This window comes from Dipodomys spectabilis, unplaced genomic scaffold (genome assembly GCF_019054845.1).
Source record: "Dipodomys spectabilis isolate Male_0828 unplaced genomic scaffold, ASM1905484v1 ptg000034l, whole genome shotgun sequence".
NCBI lineage: Eukaryota > Metazoa > Chordata > Mammalia > Rodentia > Heteromyidae > Dipodomys > Dipodomys spectabilis.
The window spans coordinates 2,349,176-2,368,154 of record NW_024870711.1 but is presented as its reverse complement, the minus strand read 5'-3'; the positions used below and the strand labels follow the sequence as shown (position 1 = coordinate 2,368,154).

Genomic DNA, 18,979 nt, shown 5'->3' with positions numbered 1-18,979 from the left:
CTCTTCTATCAGAGCTAAGAAATTAGGATATATTAGAAGAACATATGGGCCAAAGTAGATGGATCTACCTCAAAGAGGATTATGCATGTTTTCAGAAAACTTACAATGATAGTGGATTGGTAAAGAAATGGTAGAGATCCCTCCAGAGTGAAAGGCCTTGTTGGTTGAATCCTGGGTAAGAGGCAGGCTGAGAAGGTTGTTCACCTACTTTATATATAGAGAGTCATGGCAGAGCCAAGAGTTGGGAAAGAGGGGTGGGGAAATGCTTGTACATTGGGCTTGTTGTGAATCACAAGCATACTGTAAAGAAGCCCAGGCTATACTACTAAATAATGAGACCCATGCAGACAGAGACTGAAAGGGCCATTTGTGAATATTTTAGCTCTCATAAAGCCTCAACTGCAAGCAGCCACAGGAACAACTTTAGCAATAACAGAGGAAATATCCAGCAAAGCCCTTCCAACTCAGAATCGGGAAATACAAGTTACTTCTTTTAGCTGTTAATTTGGGGATATCAGCAATACAAAAACATTTTTGCCCTCTTTTATGTAATCTTGATAGCAGTCAGTGTCGATCATCTTTTTCTAATATTTAGATGATCCTATATTCTTGTTTTCCTCTAATCCCACAGACTTCTCACCTTTTTTTTTTTTTTTTTTTTTAAGTTTTATCAGTCTCTTTCTCTTATCAGGGTCTTCATATTCCTCTCTTCTGGAAACCTCTTTTCAGGGTGATCTAATCCGGGCCTGTGGGTTCAAATCTTAGCTGTTCACAGCTCTAGCACTAACACCCTCTATAAATGCCAGACAGAGCTAAGTGTCTATGGGCCATTTCCACTTAAAGTATTATATATTCACTCTTTATTCTATCTTAATGCCCTTATTGTCTGCATGCCCAAGGCTTAACAAGAGACATAGACATGTGAAGGTTTTCTTCTTACAGATCTCTAGGAACAGGAGGCATAGCATGCTACTCAGGTCCACAGGCGTACCACAGTGTCGGTCAGGACGGTAGAGCAAGTGGCTTCTGTGATAAGGAACTGGTGAGAAGAGTTAGCAACCTTATTCTGGCACCCTCTTGGAATATAGGGGGTGTTTCAAGTTGTCTGAGATCTTGGCCTAAGGTGATTAGGGAAGGGGAATAAATAGCCTAGGATGTTTGAGCCTAAGAAGGAAGTAGTTACAGGTAAGTCTGGATTGGTTGGTTTGCATTTGAAAGTCACACTGGTGAGTGAGTTGTTTGCTCTCCTAGGAATTGGAATCCATTGTCAGCCAGGATACAAAATGTCAGAGCACCTAAAGTACATAATTAGAAAATGTGGATATTATATCCCATAACCACTTCTTAAATTTCTCCTATTGATAATCTCTTATTCCTGATATTAATAATTTTAGTCATTAAAATCAGTCTAGATGAAGATTAATAATTTTAAAAAATCTTGTCAAAGAACCAACTTTAGGTTTTACTGATTCTTTTTTTTTTGGTCCCCATTTTATTTATTTGTAATCTGTATTGTTTCATTTTTGGCTTAGTTTACTCTTTCCCAGTTTCATGTCAATGTAGGCTTTCGCTACAGCTTTCCCTCTAAATACCATTCACGGAAGCTCATAAATTTGTTTTCATTTTTATTCATTTCAAAGTATTTTGAAATCTCATTTATGATTTCTCTTTTTTTTTGGTCTGGTCATGGGGCCTGAACTCTGGGCCTGGGCACTGTCCCTCAGCTCTTCAGCTCAAGGCTAGCGCTCTACTACTTGAGCCACAGCGCCACTTCGGCTTTTTTCTTTTTTGCTTATGTGGTGCTGAGGAATTGAACCCAGGGCCTCAGGCTTGCAAGGCAAGGGCTCTACCACTGAGCCACCTTCCCAGCCCCCATTTATGATTTCTCATTTGACTTTTTTTAATATAACTTCCAAGTTGGTGAATATCCTATATTTCCTTCTGTTGCTGATTTCTAATTTCATTCATTATGGTCAGAGAACATACTTCAAACTACTTTTCATTATTGCATTATGCAGCTAGCTTTGAAATCAGATGTGGGTGGAGTTACATCAATACTTTTTTTTCCTTCTAATAATTAGTCAACCTTTACTGGTGCTTTCTTTCCTCATGAGTATTTTTAAAAATAATTTTTCTATTGAGATTAAATGATTACATAAATTTCATAATTTTCACAGTATTTTAGGGTAGTGATATTTAAAAGTTACACATTCTTCATGAAAATTTGAGTTACTCTTTAGTGTCTTATTACTTTCAAAAGGCTCTTTTAGTGTTTCTTGTATTACTGTAATTAACCCTCACCCTCTCAGCTTGTAACTGGGAATGAGTTAGTTTATAATAAATGTTTTGAAGGATAGTTTTGCTGGATATAGAATTCTTGGTTTTCTTTTCCCCTTCAGCAGTGGGATGGACCTTCTAATGTGCATGCTTTCTGATAAGAAATTAATTTTGAGGTTTTCTTTTACAAAGAAACTTTTTATTGCATTTGATATTTTGTCACCAGTTTATGATATAATGGAGATCTTGAAGCCCAACCAACAAGCCTGGAATGATGGGACTTCACTGTAGTCCCAGCAGTGAGGGAAGGATAAATATGAGATGCACACAGTCCAATGTGGCCCTACGCAAAAACACACCACCATATCTGAAAAATAACTGAAAAGCAAGCACAACTGGGGCTAACTCCAGTGCTAGAGTGCCTGCCTAGCAAGGTGAAGACCGCGAGTCAAGTCAGTGTCCCCCTCTCAAAAAAAAAAAATCCTCCACTATTAGGATTTGGCAAATTACAATGAGGCTACATAAACCTAACCTTTTCAGACTGCCTTCCAGGGAACCACTAGATAAGTCACATTGACTTCCTTGTGAATTAGTCTTGGAAAACAATGCAGCCCTGTCTGATCCTTCTGGTATAGGTACTAGGAAGGTGAACTTTTCTCAAGGTAAATCACCAGGGTGAGCTAAAATACTGTAAAGTTTGCTGCTCTTGCTGAGATTCAGCTGTTTTTCTTGACTAAATGTTAGTTGAGTGGCAGAAAGTTAAGCTGGCAGGCCAGTGGCTCAAGCCTATAACCCTAGTTTACTCAGTAGGCTGAGATCTGAGAATCATAATTCCAAGACATCCAGGCAGACAGATCTGAGAGATTTATATCCAAGTAACAAGCAAAAGGCTGGATGTGGAGGCCTGGCTCTAGTGGTAGAGTACCGGCCATGAGTGAAAAAAGGCCCTGGGCTCGCAAAAGTAAATTAAAAAAATTATATACGATGTACATATTTATCAAAACAATGTCAGAACGCACAAGTAAAAAAGCATTGGTTAAAAACATTACACAGTAATTTTATCACAAAGTCCAAGCGAAAGTTGTCCTTCCTATTTGTTCCCTAACTTGTTCTCCTCCGCATTATTATTTGGTCTGAGTTGCACTATGTACTTACTTGACTGGTGCAGAGGACTGAACCTACGGTTCCTGCACTGCACCACCGAGCTATACTCAGCTCCATTAAAAACAATGAACATAGTACATACTGTTCAGGAGCGGGGATCGCATCCGGCTCCCACGCATGCGTGGATGAGCCCGCGGGGGGGGGGGGGGCAGAGGGCCGGCCCCGCCCCGCCCCGCCCCGCCCCCGCCGTGGAACGGCGCCGAGTTCCATCAGGCTGTGTCCTGTCCACAGGCCGCCGAGTTCCCGTCCACTCTTCGGCTAGAATCTTCTGTTCATGTGGAGAGAATGAATACACGCGGAGTTCGCACTGCCGGCGTTCCCGGCCCTTCCACCGCTTCCTCCACGCTCGCCTTTCACTGCGTACACGGAGCAGGGGTCGCCCTGTTCTACGCGGATCTTTCCTCACTGCACGCATCCTGGGGCGTCGGTCATGGTCTCAGCTTCCTCGTGTAACGGTCCGGCCCGCGGGCGGCGCCCCTCCCCCAACGCGGCTGTGCGCTGCACACAGCCTCCAGGACCGTTAGGAGGATAGGCGAGGGGAGGGTCAAAGGTCACGCTCATTTCCATCACATTCTGGACCTTTACCCACCCCCGCTCCCCACAGGAGTGTCTAAGGGTCCCTTTCGGTCTTGAAATGCTTGTTCCCATTGGCTTCTCCCAAGACCCCCACGCCTCCCCGCCCCCCCTGCGAATTGGAAATGTCAGAGCCACTGGTGCGAAGCCAACCGAATGTTCTTGTCGGCCCTGGCATTCCACGGAGAGAGTGTCCACACGCCGGGGGCGGGGGCCGCGTCGGGCCTCGCGTCCACGCATGCGTGGGTGTGGGTCGGCCCGCCAATCCGTTGGTGGGGCCTCTCGCAGGCACTTCGTCGCCGACCACCTGTGGTAACGCGCGGCCTCCCTCGGCGGCGGCGGCCTCCCTCGGCGGTGGCGTCGAGCGAAGCCCGGCATTTTCCTGCCACGTGGAGGGCGCCCTCGCGTGCCCACGGCGTGCTCCCTCCTTCACCCTGGGGGACGCCCTGGAAAATTTCAGTTTCAAGCCCCGCCCGGGGGACCTGCGAGGCCCGGGCGGGTCTGCGGGCGGCTTCACCCTGACCTTGGCCCTCGGGCCGCGGGCTGCCCAGCTGGCGGCCCTGAAGCCCGCGGGCGGCTCCTTCAGCTGGGCCTGGGGGGCGTGGCAAGGCCGCCAGAGGCTTTTTCTCCCGACGAGGACCGTGGTCCGCTTTCGGTTTCGTTTACCGTCAGCGCTTCCACCGCGAGCAGCCGCCGGGCCTCCGGCTCGGGGACGCCGCCTCAGCCGTCGCCGCCGCCACCGCCACCGCGGCCGCTGCCTGCGCGGCCGCTGCTGCCCGAGTCGTGGTGCGGTGGCCATGGCCCAGGCCGCGATCGTGGTGGGCGAGGTGACCCAGGTGCTGTGCGCGGCCGGCGGCTGTTTGGAGCTGAGCCAGCTGCGGCGTCGGTTGCGGGCGAGCATGGGCCTCGACGCCTTGGAGCGGCTGCTGCGGGAACACCAGCGCTTCGTGGTGGTGGCGCGGGCGGGCGCGGGCGGCGCGGCGGCAGCGGCGGCGGCGGGCCCCGAACTCGTGGTGCTGGCCGCCTCGTCGCTGCGTCTGTGCCGCTCGTACCAAGGGCTCAAGCCCGGCTGCTTGGGGCTGTGTGGCCAGCTCCACCTATGCAAGTTCATGATTTTTGGTTCCTGCAGATTCATGAGAGCCGGGTAAGGCGTCGGGGGGTGGGAGGTGGGGGTGGGAGGGGCGGACGCTTCTGACGTAATGGGTGGAGGGGACGCGAGGGGAGGGAGGTGGAGGGGACGGAGGGAGCCGGCCAAGGCCCAGGGGCCTCACTTCCTCCCTTTGGGCAGGGGAGGCAACTAGGTTAGGTGGCCAATCAGTGGCCTCGCCCCCTTCCATCGCTTCCAGTGACTTTGGGTTCAGGGAAGGTCGTCCCTCCTCCCCAGGGACAGAGTGGCGTAGATGGAGCTGCAGGGACACCTGGGTGGCGGAAGGAAGTGGTGCTTCACTGTCCCCTCCGTTCTCCAGAATTAGCTTTGAGGGCCAGGCAGCAAGGCTTTTCTCTGCCCAAGGGCTGCAAAGAAACTGAACACCGTCCCCCTGGCTGGTTTACCTGCATGAAAGCTCCTCCCATCAACCCCCAGTCCTTAAGGAACTGGTATCAGCCGGCCTCCCCCGGCCCACCCACCCCACCCCTATCCACCCAGAGGTATTACTCATTTGGTGCCCTGAAGCTTCCTAGGATGCCTGCTTTTCACTTCCTGGTTTGCTTCATTAATACTTCAGGTCTACACCCTCTAAGTCATGCCCTCCCGCCCCCCGCCCCCCGCCCCCTACTGTCTTAGAGCTTTTTTGCTCAAGGTTAGCGCTCTACCACTTGAGCCACAGCGCCATTTCCGGCTTTTTTTTCTGCTTATGTGGTGCTGAGGAATCGAACCCAGGACCTCAAGCATGTAAGGCAAGCACTCTACCACTGACCCACCTTCCCAGCCCTCTTTCCTCTCTTTTTCTTCCCTCCTTTCCTCTTTCCTTTTGTCTTAACACAATAGACCTCCCTCCTGCCTTCTTCCCTTTCTCCTTCCCTCCTTCTCACTCTCTCTTCTTTTCTTCTCTGTCTCCTTTCCTCCCTCTTCTTTTTTTTTTTTTTTGGGTCCGGTCGTGGGGCCTGAACTCTGGGCCTGGGCGCTCTCCCTCAGCTCTTCAGCTCAAGGCTAGCGCTCTACCACTTGAGCCATAGCGCCACTTCCGGCTTTTTTTCCTTTTTGCTTATGTGGTGCTGGGGAATCGAACCCAGGGCCTCAGGCATGCAAGGCAAGCGCTCTACCACTGAGCCACCTTCTCAGCCCTCCTCCCTCTTCTTTTCTTGTGCTGGGAATTGAACTCAGGCCCTTTCACCTGAGCCATGCCCCAAGCCCTGACATTATGTATCATGTCAGGTCTAATAGTCCACTTAGGGATAGGGGCCTTGATATATGCAATCATTCTGGGGTACAAGCTGACCCATCTAGACTTTACTATCCTCAATATATGGCTTTTGAGTACATTCTAGATATCTCATTCTAGGAGTAGATGGGAAAAAATGGATAGTAAAAGATCACATAGGAGATTTTTATGGTGATGGACATTCTTAACTTATATCCCAATGACCAGAAACTGGCATGACTCTACCTACCTATCTTTGGGGGGGGGGGGGCTGGTAAATATGGTTTCTAAGAACCAGCAGACTAGAAATAGCAGATTAGAACTTTCCAAAGGATGTGTGCATGAGGCATTTGGGGAACACAGTAGGAAGAGAGAGAAGCTAAGGGAGAGGTAATGACTTGCTGGTTTCTGCTTCTACTAGACAGAGCTGGAGAGGATTTTCTACTCAGGTGTGAAGTTTGAGAGACAGGCTGCCCTCCACCCCCTAGTAACTAGTTTGGGAGATGTTGAGTGGACAATAATATGTCTTCAGGGGTGGTTCTGATCTGAGAAGTCTGCAGTTGCAAACAAGCTGAGGTGGAAACTTGGGAAATGTGCTCTAGAGAGATCACTCCAGTGGAGAAAGAGGCTAGAGGAAAGCACACAAGCTGTGGTAGCTGAGTGGATCGGCCCAATATTGAAGATTGTTGCTGTATCTTTATAATGCGTATACTTGGCAAAATAGGTTAGTGTGCAAATTTTAGGGATCAAATTTTGTTTTGGAATTCTGCCCTTCTGATACTTAACGGGTTTGGGTAACCTAAGTGTTTTCTTTTTTGTTCTTCACCCTCCTCTTCCTCCTCCTCCTCCTCCTCCTCCTTCTCCTCCTCCTTCTCCTCCTCCTCCTCTTCCTCCTCTTCTCTCTCTCTCCCTCCCTCTCTCTCCCTCTCTCTCCCTCTCTCTCTCTCTCTCTCTCTCTCTCTCTCTCTCTCTCTCCTCTCTCCCTCTCCCTCTCTCCCTCCCTCTCTCTCCCTCCTTCCCTCTCTCTCCCTGTCATTCCTTCCCTCCCTCCCTCCCTCCCTCCTGGTCCTGGGTCCTGAATTCTGGCTCTGGGCACTGTCCCTGAGCTCTTTGGCCCAAAGCTAGCATTCTACTACTTGAGCCACAGTGCCACTCCTGGCTTTTTCTGTGATTAATTGGAAATAAGAATTTTCCCGGGCTGGCTTTGAACCATGATCCTCAGATCTCAGCCTCCTGAGTAGCTAGGATGATAGGCCTGAGCCAGGGCAATTGCCTTCTTTGTTTATAGAAGGAAGTTTCTTGAACATTCCTTTTCCATGGCTCTCCAAAGTAAACATGAGCATGGTTGGCTGCACTTTCTTCTGCCTTTCCCTATGATGCTACATAACTTCCTGATTACAAGGTTACACACAGTTTAATTAGTAACATTTATCTGCTTCTTTGCAGAAAGAACTGTAGGAATGGTCACAACTTGAAGACTGATCACAACCTTAGTGTCCTGAAAGTTCATGGCATTGACCACCTCAGCTATAGTGAGCTGTGCCAACTCTTGTTTCAAAATGACCCGTGGCTTTTGCCGGAAGTGAGTATTGGGGTTAGAGGCAGGAGGGGCCTTTTCTTCAAGTACTAATGGAGAGTCCAGATAATTGGAAGACAAGGAGATATTATGGCTGAACAGAAGCCAATGATCCATCCTGGCCAGGAATCCTTGCACAGGAGCCTTTCCTAAGGCTATGACATCTACTTTTCTCTGAAGCAGAGCTCTCCTAGGTAGGCATCTGCAATTCAGTGAATGGCCTCTCTCACCTCTAGGCTTTTCAGAGATGGGGTGGAAAACCCCCTCCACTCAGTGAGATATCAGGATGGCTGTATGAAGTTACATAGACTCAACCTCCTCTTTTCAGAACTGACCTCAATGGGCCTATCCATGTGTAGCAGGAATGGAAACCATAGAGCTGGGTATTATTGGACCCCATTGGTTTGTGAAGACACCTCAGAGCTACTGACAGCTACATAATTAGTTCACTCTATTCATTCACTTATACTCAGAAGCTGATGATCATGAGTTCTCAGATCATGTACAGCTCACTGCATTGGTTCTGTATCAGTTTGTGGGTAGGGATTAGCAATGTGAGAGATTCATTGGGGTAGAGATTGAGAGAAGGTATTGTGAACCTTTAGACAGCAGAGTGGCATGTGCAGGTCTGACAGTCAAAGCAGGAGAGCAAGGGAGGTAGGGGGTTAGATAGGAAGAAAATGGCTTCAGTAGGTTCTCAGGAAAGTTCCACCAGGTCTAGAGGCAGTTCTGACACTTAAGTGGCTGCTGGAGGCATCCTGTGACCTACTGGAATGATCAGGCTTGTGTTTCAGTGTTGGTTCTATTGTGATGGGCAAGGTGGGAATGTAAATGAGGCAGTAGTTCTAGAGGATAGCAGTAGGACCTCAAGTTTCTGTAGCTCATCAGAGTAGTGAGTTCTTATGGCAGCACAGGTTACAAAGGATTCTTTGGCATTGTTTCTGGTTTGAGGTAACATATTAAATTAGCATATTTTAATGAAAATTCTTTCTGGTCAAAGTCATTTGAGAAAGATGATAGCTTAACATATGACTGTCATATAGATGTTAACTTTTTACTTTTACCTTTCAAAAATGAGTGTTGATTTAATTCAGCTAACTTTTCTGGAGGATCTAGTGATCAGGAGAGAAAAGATACTATTCTTCGTACATTGGTGAGACAGGCAGGCCTGTATTAACTGTTTAAATGTTCAGGTTGGCTGAGAACACCCTGCCAATATGTGAGATTTGAGACCTTCACTCAGACTCAGTGTGGCTTTTGGACAGAACTTTTCCTGATGGCTAGCTGGTGGCCCTCATAAATCAGGAACCCATCACATGTCTGCTATATTCTTTTTTCCTGTTTAGTCCTCCCAACACCTCAGTAATATAGGTGGCATTATTCTTAGGGATTAAAATATGGAATCCCAAGGTTGATAAATGGCTTACCTAAAGGTCATGCAGCTGGTAAGGGGCAGAACTGATGCTCTGGCCTTTCCTCTTGGGACTTACTTCCCTAGAGTGGGCACCTTGCTGGTTAAAGCTAGGATTCCACAGCCCTTTCAGGCATTCCTTACAGTTTGTGAAATATAACACCTAGAAATGGAGTGGATGGGCTCTTGGTAGGTCAGGCCTGGTTTCTGTCTCCAGGATTTGGAGTGTAAAAGAGAAGGAACAGTTGTTGGAAGTTTGGGTTGCAAATTTGCCAACAAACACTATACATTCCAGATATTGTGGATAGTGGTGTGACAGGGGAAGGCCATTGAACTTCTCTGTGTCTACTAGCTCCCTCAAGAAATGAAAGGGTGGTATTTGACCTTCTCTGAGATGATGTAATCCTCAGAATCTCTCTGCTCTTGAATTGTAGGGAAAAAGAGTTGAGAGAAATCAGGACCTGATAAAGGGGGATTTGGTGAGGCTGTGAGAGGATGAGTATGGGTAGTTGGGGATCTTTATTAATGTGGGTCCAGTAGCAGCTACTTCATGTGAAGGGAGCAGCCCTAGTTGCTTTGAAGTTCTTTGGATCTTCCTAGGGAAGGGGATTGTTAAAGAATATTTTAGCCAAGGAAAGGTGCTAACAGCTATTGTGAGGGTAAGGGAGTCTCATATCTGTGGCCCATGTGGACAATGAAATTACATCTTAGCTATGAATTCCCTTCTTACTGGGACCTGGTTGGTGGGGAGGTAAGCAACAGGAGACCTTCATGGGTTCATATCTTTTTTTCTGTCTACAGATCTGCCTACATTACAACAAAGGAGATGGACCTTTCGGCTCTTGTTCCTTTCAAATGCAGTGTATCAAACTCCATGTCTGCCAGTACTTCTTACAGGGAGAGTGCAAGTTTGGCACTAGCTGTAAGAGATCCCATGATCTCTCTAACACTGAGAATCTAGAGAAGTTGGAGAAATTGGGCATAAGCTCTGACCTGGTGAGCAAGCTGCCTTCCATTTACAGAAATGCACATGACATCAAGAATAAGGGCTTGGTCCCCATCAAAGTGCCCCCTGCTCCTGCAGGCCCTCAGGGGCCTTCTGGTAAGGCTGGTGAGAAGTGCTGCCAGTCCTGGGGTGGACTCTCAGGTCTTGAATTACAGTAGGAAGCAACTGATTGTATGACTTTGGGCAAGTCTGGGCTTCTTTTAGAGAGTTGACCTTTTCCTAGCTAAAAGGATAAGTTGAAGTCATAGATGTGGTTAGACCAGACATTTTAGACAATTATGCATTGCTCTTGATTGGTTTTAAATTCTGGAGGGGCCTGATTTACACTATAATGGTGGAGCTTCAGTGTCTTCCTTTCTGTAGCTGTCCCTTACTTTACCCCACAGAGAACCTGCCTTTGAGTGGGGACCTCAGAGTTACGATGTCATGCTATACAATTCTAGGTATACCCTTTTTAAAATTTTAGTTTATTTTAAGGATAATGTTAGAGGGGTTACAGTTGCATAAGTAAGGTAATAAGTACATTTTCATTGTTGAACATTGTTACCCCCTCTCTCTTTTGCATTGTATTCTGTTTTGAGTTTACAAGATGAGTGCAAGAAGCACTTTTAAATTTTGTTCTTGGCTTTCTTCCTGCCATAAATAATGAATTCTTTCTTTAATGTAAACTTGTCTGCTTTGTTCTCTGCTTCTCCCAGCACCTAGACACTGCTTGTCCCACAGTAGCACCTCAATATTAGTTGAATGATTAAATGTGCTAGGATAGTTCTCTTAACTCCTCTAACACACACACACACACACACACACACACACACACACACACACACACACACACACGTTAGGCTTAGTGATAGGTAAATGGGAGACTTTTAAGCAGATTTTTTTTTTTTGAGATGAGAGTCTCACTACATTGACTGAGCTAGGCTCAAGTGATCTTTTTACCTCTACTACTCAAGTATCTGGGACTACAGGTGCAAACTCCAGTGCCTGGACAGATTTAATAAACATTCCTTCAGGACCTGTTCTGTGTAGCAAGTGTATATTGTGGTTCCCAAGAGAGCTTGTGATACATTGGTTCCTTTGGGCGTTAGTATGTAGGCCATTGACTAGCCATTCTAGTTCTTTTTCTTTTCTGGTTTTTTTTTTTTTTTTTTCAGTGACAGAACTGGGGGCCTGAACTCAAGGCCTTAGAATCTCATTTGTTTGGCTTGCTTGCTCATGGCTGGTTCTCTACCATTGTCACATCTCTACTCTGGCAATTTGATGGTTAGCCTGGAGTCTCAAAGATTTTTCTGTCCATGCTAGCTTCAAACCTCAATCTTCCAGGTCTCAGTCTCCTGAGTAGCTAGGATAACAAGTACGAGCCACCCATGCCTAGCTGATTCTCAGTTCTTTTACTTAGCAACTTTGTGTTGGCTGTGTCTTTGGCCTGGTGATACTTGTCAATATGAGACATCTCTCTCCCTCAGTTATATAATCAGATCTTGTTTAGATATAGAGAAAGCTATGATTTTTAATATACTGCTTTCTACAATATCAGGTAAGTTCCAAGAATGCCAGCAAACACTAATGTTATCTGATTGCTGCTATTAAAAAGTTGTTCTTGCTGTGTCTTTTTCTTTACATTCTCTTCACATATTTTCATAGTCCTGTTTAAATTTAGGAAGCCCAGCAGTAGACAGGGTTTTTTGTTTGTATGTTTGTTTTGTCAGTCATGGGGCTTGAACCCTGGGCCTAGGTGCTTCCCCTCAGCTCGTCAACTCAAGGGGAGTGCTCTGCCACTTGAGCCACAGTGCCACTTCTGTTTTTCTGGTGGTTTATTGGAGATAACAGTCTCATGGACTTTCCTGCCTGGGCTGGCTTTGAACCCTGATCCTCTCAGCCTCCTGAGTAGCTTGGATTACATGCTTGAGCCACCAGTTCCCAGATTGTGGGTTTTGTGTGTGTGTGTGTATGTGTGCGTGTGTGCCAGTCCTGGACTTGAACTCAGGGCCTGGGCACTGTCCCTTAGCTTTATTGCCCAAGGCTAGCATTCTATTGCTTGAGCCACAGCTCCATTTATGGCTTTTTCAGTAGTTTATTAGAAAGAAGAGTCTCATAGACTTTCATGTCTGAGCTGGGCTTGAACTGCAGTCTTCAGATCTCAGCCTCCTGACTAGTTTGGATTACAGGTGTAAGCCGCTGGAAGTTTGCTAGACAGGTTTTGCTTCAAATAGATGATTAGGAGTGCTAGTAAGTTATATCTTTGGTAAGTGAGGGAGAATCTGTTCAGAGAGGTTAAATTCCAAGGTTACCATCCTGAGGGAAAGAAGGAAGATCATCAGGGTCCTAAAGATGTAGCAAGACCTTGTCTCAAAAATTACCAGAGTCAGTGGGGTTGGAGGCATGGCTCAGTTGGTAGAGTACTAGCCAGTGAGCTGATTATAATCCTAGCTAGTCAAGAGGCTGAGGTATGAGGATTGTAGTGTGAAGCCAACCTGTGCAGACAAGTGCATGGGACCTTTGTCTCCAATCAACCAGGAAGAAAAGCCAGAAGTTGGGGATGTAGCTCAAGTGGTAGAGCATTAGCCTTGAGCAAAAATGCCAAGTAAGAATGTGAGGTCCTGAGTTCAAACCCCAGTACCCCACCCCCAGTGTAAAGTGACAAAATTATGAAGATTTCATCTGGCATTGTAACATTTCTACATGTGTTGCCTTTTTCTTGGTTCTTATTACCGAGTTCTAAGAATAAATAAGTACTGGTTACATGGAATCAAATCTAGTTTACAAAAACTAGCCTTCTGTTTGCCCTTTCTGGTGGCTTTGGTAGACAGTCCAAGTTTAAAAAAGGAGCCCCTTCGGACTGGGAAAGTGGCTCAGTGGTAGAGTGCTTGCCTTGCATGCATGAGGTCCTGGGTTCGATTCCTCAGCACCACATAAGCAGAAAAGCTGGAAGTGATGCTGTGGCTCAAGTGGTAGAGTGCTAGCCTTGAGCTGATGAATTGAGGGACAGTGTCTAGGCCCAGAGTTCAGGCCCCACGACCAACCAAAAAAATAAAAGCCCCTCTTCTGCATTCTGGGTTTAGAAAAAAGCCAGTCTTCCTCCTAAAAAAGTAGGATGTCCATCTGTGTTTGAGGTACTTTGATTCCTAACAGGATAGGTTCTGTCAGTCTTGCCTGGGACCACTTATTTTCTTATACAGAGAGATGAATGAGTTCTTTTCTCCCATTTGTACCATGAACTACTGTAACCCTGTATGAAAAGCTTCATTTGAAGCTAACACATTATTGTGATGTTTCTTTGCAGAAAGAAGAGACAGTTCAGGTTCAGTGTCTCCAAACACTCCTAGCCAGGAGGAGAGTGATCAGATCTGTTTGTACCATATTCGAAAAAGTTGTAGCTTTCAAGGTAAGTTGAAGGAGGCCTTCTTTGCTCCTGTGTGACAAGTTAACTGCTTCTCCTTCCCCCAGCTTTGTTGTAAGCTCTGCTAAAGAGCTGAGGGGTAACTGCTACTTTAGCCAGTCCTGAGCTATTTTGTTGGGGAGTTGAGGATGATAGGAATTCTTTGAATTTTTGTAAATAAAGTTGTAGATGAGTTTTTGTGTACATACCATTTTGGTTGGAAGCATATGTCGAGTGTCTACCTTTAGCTTGTCATGGGGTCACAGACCTTCAGGAAACAAAGAAGCTCAGTCTACTGGGATCCAAGGTAACTGTCACTTCTGAATGGTAAAACTATCCTAGGAGAGCCTTAGAAAGTGGGAACAACCACATCAAGGAGGAGACACATGTATTAGCTCCTGGAGAAGTAGTTAAGTTGAAGGTTCTTCTGTATTGGTCCAGTGAGCCCTACTATCTCCCTTTTAATACAAGTAGCAGATATTTTGTATGTATGTATTTCACTAAACATTTTTTTTGGTCGGTTGTGGGGCTTGAATTCTGGGTCTGGGCGTTGTCCCTCAGCTCTTCAGCTCAAGGCTAGCACTCCACCACTTGAGCCACAGCACCACTTCTGGTTTTCTGGTCGTTAATTGGAGAAAAGTCTAACAAACTTTCCTGCCCAGTCTGGTTTTGAACCATGATCCTCAAATCTCAGCCTCTTGAGTATCTAGGATTACAGGCATGAGCATGGGTACCCAGCTCACTAAACATTTGTTCCCTCCCTCACTTGTTTTTGGTGCTGGTCTTGGGGCTTGAACTCAGGGCCTGGGTGCTGTCCCTGAGCTTTTATCCTGGAGGCTAGCACTTTACCACTGCAGTTACAATTCCACTTTTGGCTTTTTGGTAGTTGATTGGAGATAAGACCTCCCTGCCTGGGATAGCTTTGAACCATCACATCTCAGCCTCTTTAGTAGGTAGGATTACATATATGGGCTACCAGTACCTGTTCTTAGTTGCTTCTTAACTTATAACTTGGCCTTCAACTAAAGAAAGAGTCTTTCTCAAATTACATAACTGTCCTTTAAAAGCAACTATTTCCTTTTCCAAAGGTAAAAATAAATTGCTGTGTGGTCATGATGATATTTAAAAACAGATTGGGAGCATATATTATTCAGCCTCCATCTTTTATTTAATGTTACATTTTGGAGATTTTTTTTCCATGTCAGTATGTGTAAGTTCACCTCATTTTTAAAACAACTGTCCAGTATTCAACTAGTGATATTCCATTCAGTATACAAATATGTATGAATCATTCCATAGTCTTGTAAGGAGAGTTCTTAATCTGAGCTTGTGTGCCATATATACATGTATATTTGAAGTCATTATTATTGTTATTGTTATTATTATTTTTTGTTGGTCCTGGGGCTTGAGCTCTGGGCCTGGGTGCTGTCCCTGAGCTCTTCAGCTCAAGGTTAGCACTCTACCACTTGAGCCACAGCACCACTTCTGGTTTTCTGGTGGTTAATTGGAGATAAGAGTCTCACGGAGTTTCCTGCTTGGCCTGGCTTTGAACCGTGATCCTCAGATCTCAGCCTCCTGAGTAGCTAGGATTACAGGCGTGATCCACTGGTGCCTGGATAAAGTCAATATTATTGAGACATGATTTATACATCATAAAATGTATCCACAGTTTTGGCTGGGTTGGTGATATGGTATATACCTGTAATTCTAGCACTTGGGATACCGAGACAGGAAGATTCAAATTTGAGAATAGCCTTGGCTACGTAGTAAAATCAGGGTAGTCTGTGTTATATAGGAGGTCCCTATCTAAAAAAAAAATATGGTTCTGATTTTTTATAAGTATATCATAATGTGGGATAGTTCCTTTTTAAATTACTGTAGGTTAAATTTGCCTTTTCTAGAATTTCATGTATGTGAAATCTTTTGCTCAGTGTGGTTTTGAGACTCAGGCATGTGGAGTCTTTTGCTCAGTGTGGTTTTGAGACCCAGGCATGTGGAGTCTTTTGCTCAGTGTAGTTTTGAGACTCAGACATGTGGTATATTAATAGTTTATTTTTTATGGCTGGGTGGTATTCTATTAAATGGATTGACTACAGAGTATCTATTTATGTGCTGATACATTTTGGCAGTTTCCACTTTTGGCTTTTATGAATAAAACTTCTACAAATATTTATGCGGATACATGTTATCAATTCTCTGGGTAAATCCCTAGAAGTGGAATTACAGACTGTTATAGTATTTAAGAAACTGCCAAAATGGGCTGGGAAGGTGGCTCAGTGGCAGAGCGCTTGCCTTGCATGCATGAGGCCCTGGGTTCGATTCCTCAGCACCACATAAGCAAAAAGAAAAAAAGCCGTAAGTGGCACTGTGGCTCTAGTGGTAGAGCGCTAGCCTTGAGCTGAAGAGCTGAGGAACAGCACCCAGACCTAGAGTTCAGGCCCCATGACTGGACCCCCCCCCCCAAAAAAAAAAAGACACTGCCAAAACTGTCTTAAGTTTACACCCCACATCCACATATATCCCTTCAGCAGTTCATGAGAGTTATTGCCCTATAGGCTACATTTAGAATTGGCAGTCTTTCAAATTTTAGCCATTCTAATAAGTGAGTAGTAGTATCTCATTGAGGGTCTCATTTGCATCCCCTGATAATCAGTGGTGTTAACATTTTCTTGTGTTTACCAGACATTTCTATCTTTCATAAAAATATTTGTTCAAATCTTTTGCTGATTTTTATATCACAGTATTATGATATTGCCACCTACCAATTCACTGATTTAATAAAATAATCACAGAAACTTGCAGTCATGATCACAATGTTAGAATATTTTCATCAGCCATAAAGAAATCATACCATCTGTAGTTATTTTTTCTTCTCCACCAACAGCTCCTACCCAACTAGACTTGCGCCTGTTTCTGGATTTACCTGGATATTTCATATATATAAAATTCTAAGCCAGATGATGATGGTTTATACCTGTAATCCTAGTTCAGGAGGCTGAGTTCTGAGCACCATGATTCCAGGCCAACCCAGGCAGAAAAGTTCATGAGACTCTTATTTCCAATTAGCCACCAGAAAATCAGCAGTGGCATTGTGGCTCAAAGTGGTAGAGCGCTTGCTTGCCTTGAGCAAAATGAGCTTGGAGTTTAGGACAGCATTTAGGCCCTGAGTTCAAGCCCCATGACCAAAAAAACCCCAACAACAACACAAACAAAAAACAAAAAAAAAACAAGGGCTGGGAGGAGAGAACTTCCTAGGATGCTTAAGGCCCTGAATTTCACCTCCAGCACTGCAAGAAATAATTAGAATTATGTAACATTAGTCTTTCATGACTACTTTGTCCATTTTGAGTTATTTGATCTTATTATTGAGTTGGACAAGTTTCATATGTTATATATGATGAAAATCCATCCTTCCAGATGGTGTCTTTTATTAAAATTTTTTTTTTGGTGTGTGCGTGTGTGCACGTGCGCCAGTTCTGAAGCTTGAACTCTGGGCCTGGCCACTATCCATGAGCTTCTTTTGCTCAAGGCTAGTGTTCTACCCTTTGAGCCACAGCTCCACTTCCAGCTTTCTGGTAATTTATTGGAAATAAGAGTCTCACGGATTTTCCTGCCAGGGCAGGCTTCATAGCACGATCCTTAGATCTTAGTTTCCTGAATAGCTAGGATTACAGGTATGAGCCACGGGCAGCTAGTTTCATTTCTAAAATTTTATTTTACTTTATTTTCATACATTTGTGTCTTTCAGAATTAACCTTCCTCATTCTCTTCTCCACTCATTTTTATTTCCTTTGTGATGTCCTCTGAAGAGCAGGTATTTTATTTTATTTTGTCTTTTCTTTGTGGTACTGAGGATCAAACCTAAGATGTTGTATTGCTTGGCAAGCACTTTGCCACTGAGCTACATCCTAGCCGAAGAGTAGGTATTTTAATAATGTTTACTATTAGTCCATAGGGCCATCTTAAATTTTTTCTTGTTTTTTTGTAGCCTAAAAATACTTGCCTATTTCAAGATAAGTATTTTCCTGTTTTTTCCCTTGAAATTGTGTTAGTGTAGCTTTTGTGTGTAGTCTAACTATTAGCATTTGTGTATTGATTCTGATAATTACTTTCTTGATTATGCTTCTTCTGGGGGAGCTTGCTGCTTTGCTTCATTGATTTCCCCCAAATGTTGAGCGTTTCTCAGCTGTCTGTACATCATACTTGAGAAATTTTGTGTGCATCTGTGTTGGTTGAACCTGGGATCTGATAGTGATTCTGAGCCTTGTCTCAGCAATGATAGGGTAAGGGCGTTGTGTCCTTCTGAGGGTGGCAGAAGAGGCTACTGGATTGTAACTAGGGTCTGGGAGGTAGCAATTCTGCAGCAATTCTCTTCGCACTTACTATTCTACTGTGAAGCAAGTAGCAAGTTTGCACATCCCAAGCAGGTCTGAATGGTGGAGTTCTACTCCATGAGTCCTTTCATACTCATATGTTGGCCTTTCTTGCTTCTTGTTTCATTGACCCTCAGTCTGTGACACTCCTGGACCCTTCCTATGTATGAGTCATCTTCTACATCTTTTGCATGCATGCATTCTCTCTCCTCTCCCTTCCCCCCTCTCCCTTTCCTTTTCTTCTTTCATTCCCCTCTATCCTTTTCTTCCCTGCTCCTTCCCCCTTCCCTCTCCTGTCCCATCTTCCTTCTCTCTCTCCCCTTCTCTTCCTTCCTTCCCCCTCACTTTTCTTCCCTCCCTCTCTTCTCTCCTCCTCTTCCCTCCTGTCAGTAGAAGTGTATATGTCTGTTCAGTTTCATTTTTACAGAGGTGCATTAGTATACTTGGATCTTCTATTTTCATTTGACCATATGTTTAACTTTGGAAATATATTCTTGTGGCCCAAAATTAAAAACATGTAAAAATGACAGAAACTTTTCATTATAATTTGTCCCCAAGTACTCAGTTCTCCTTTGTAAGAAGTAATATCTGCATGTATGTGTAGTTAGATTAGAACATCCCCCCCCCCCACTACTTTCTGCCTAGAAGAAAAGCATTCTTCACCTAATTGTTTATCTTCCTCCCTGATAGCTTACATCTTGGTGATAGCTCCATATCAGAGTACAGTGTTTCTGTCCTTTTCCCTCTCTGTCCTCTCCACAGTGCATCTGTTGCCCAAGTGTAAGTAATTTCTGGCTTGAGTAGGCAGTATAAGACCCTCAAAATCATTTAGTCTGTCCTTGCTCAGGCCACTGCAG

General features: G+C 44.9%; 1 protein-coding gene across 1 annotated transcript in view; it reads left to right on the top strand.

The window, feature by feature from the left end:
• The first annotated feature begins 4,767 nt into the window (after positions 1–4,767).
• Parp12 (poly(ADP-ribose) polymerase family member 12) overlaps positions 4,768–18,979 on the top strand; it is a 35,320-nt gene continuing 21,108 nt past the window's right edge. The window contains exons 1-4 of the mRNA XM_042677286.1: positions 4,768–5,158; positions 7,821–7,956; positions 10,163–10,463; positions 13,654–13,755. Coding sequence (XP_042533220.1) covers positions 4,812–5,158; positions 7,821–7,956; positions 10,163–10,463; positions 13,654–13,755 — 886 coding nt within the window. The 5' untranslated portion in view covers positions 4,768–4,811. The remainder of the gene's footprint in view (positions 5,159–7,820; positions 7,957–10,162; positions 10,464–13,653; positions 13,756–18,979) is intronic.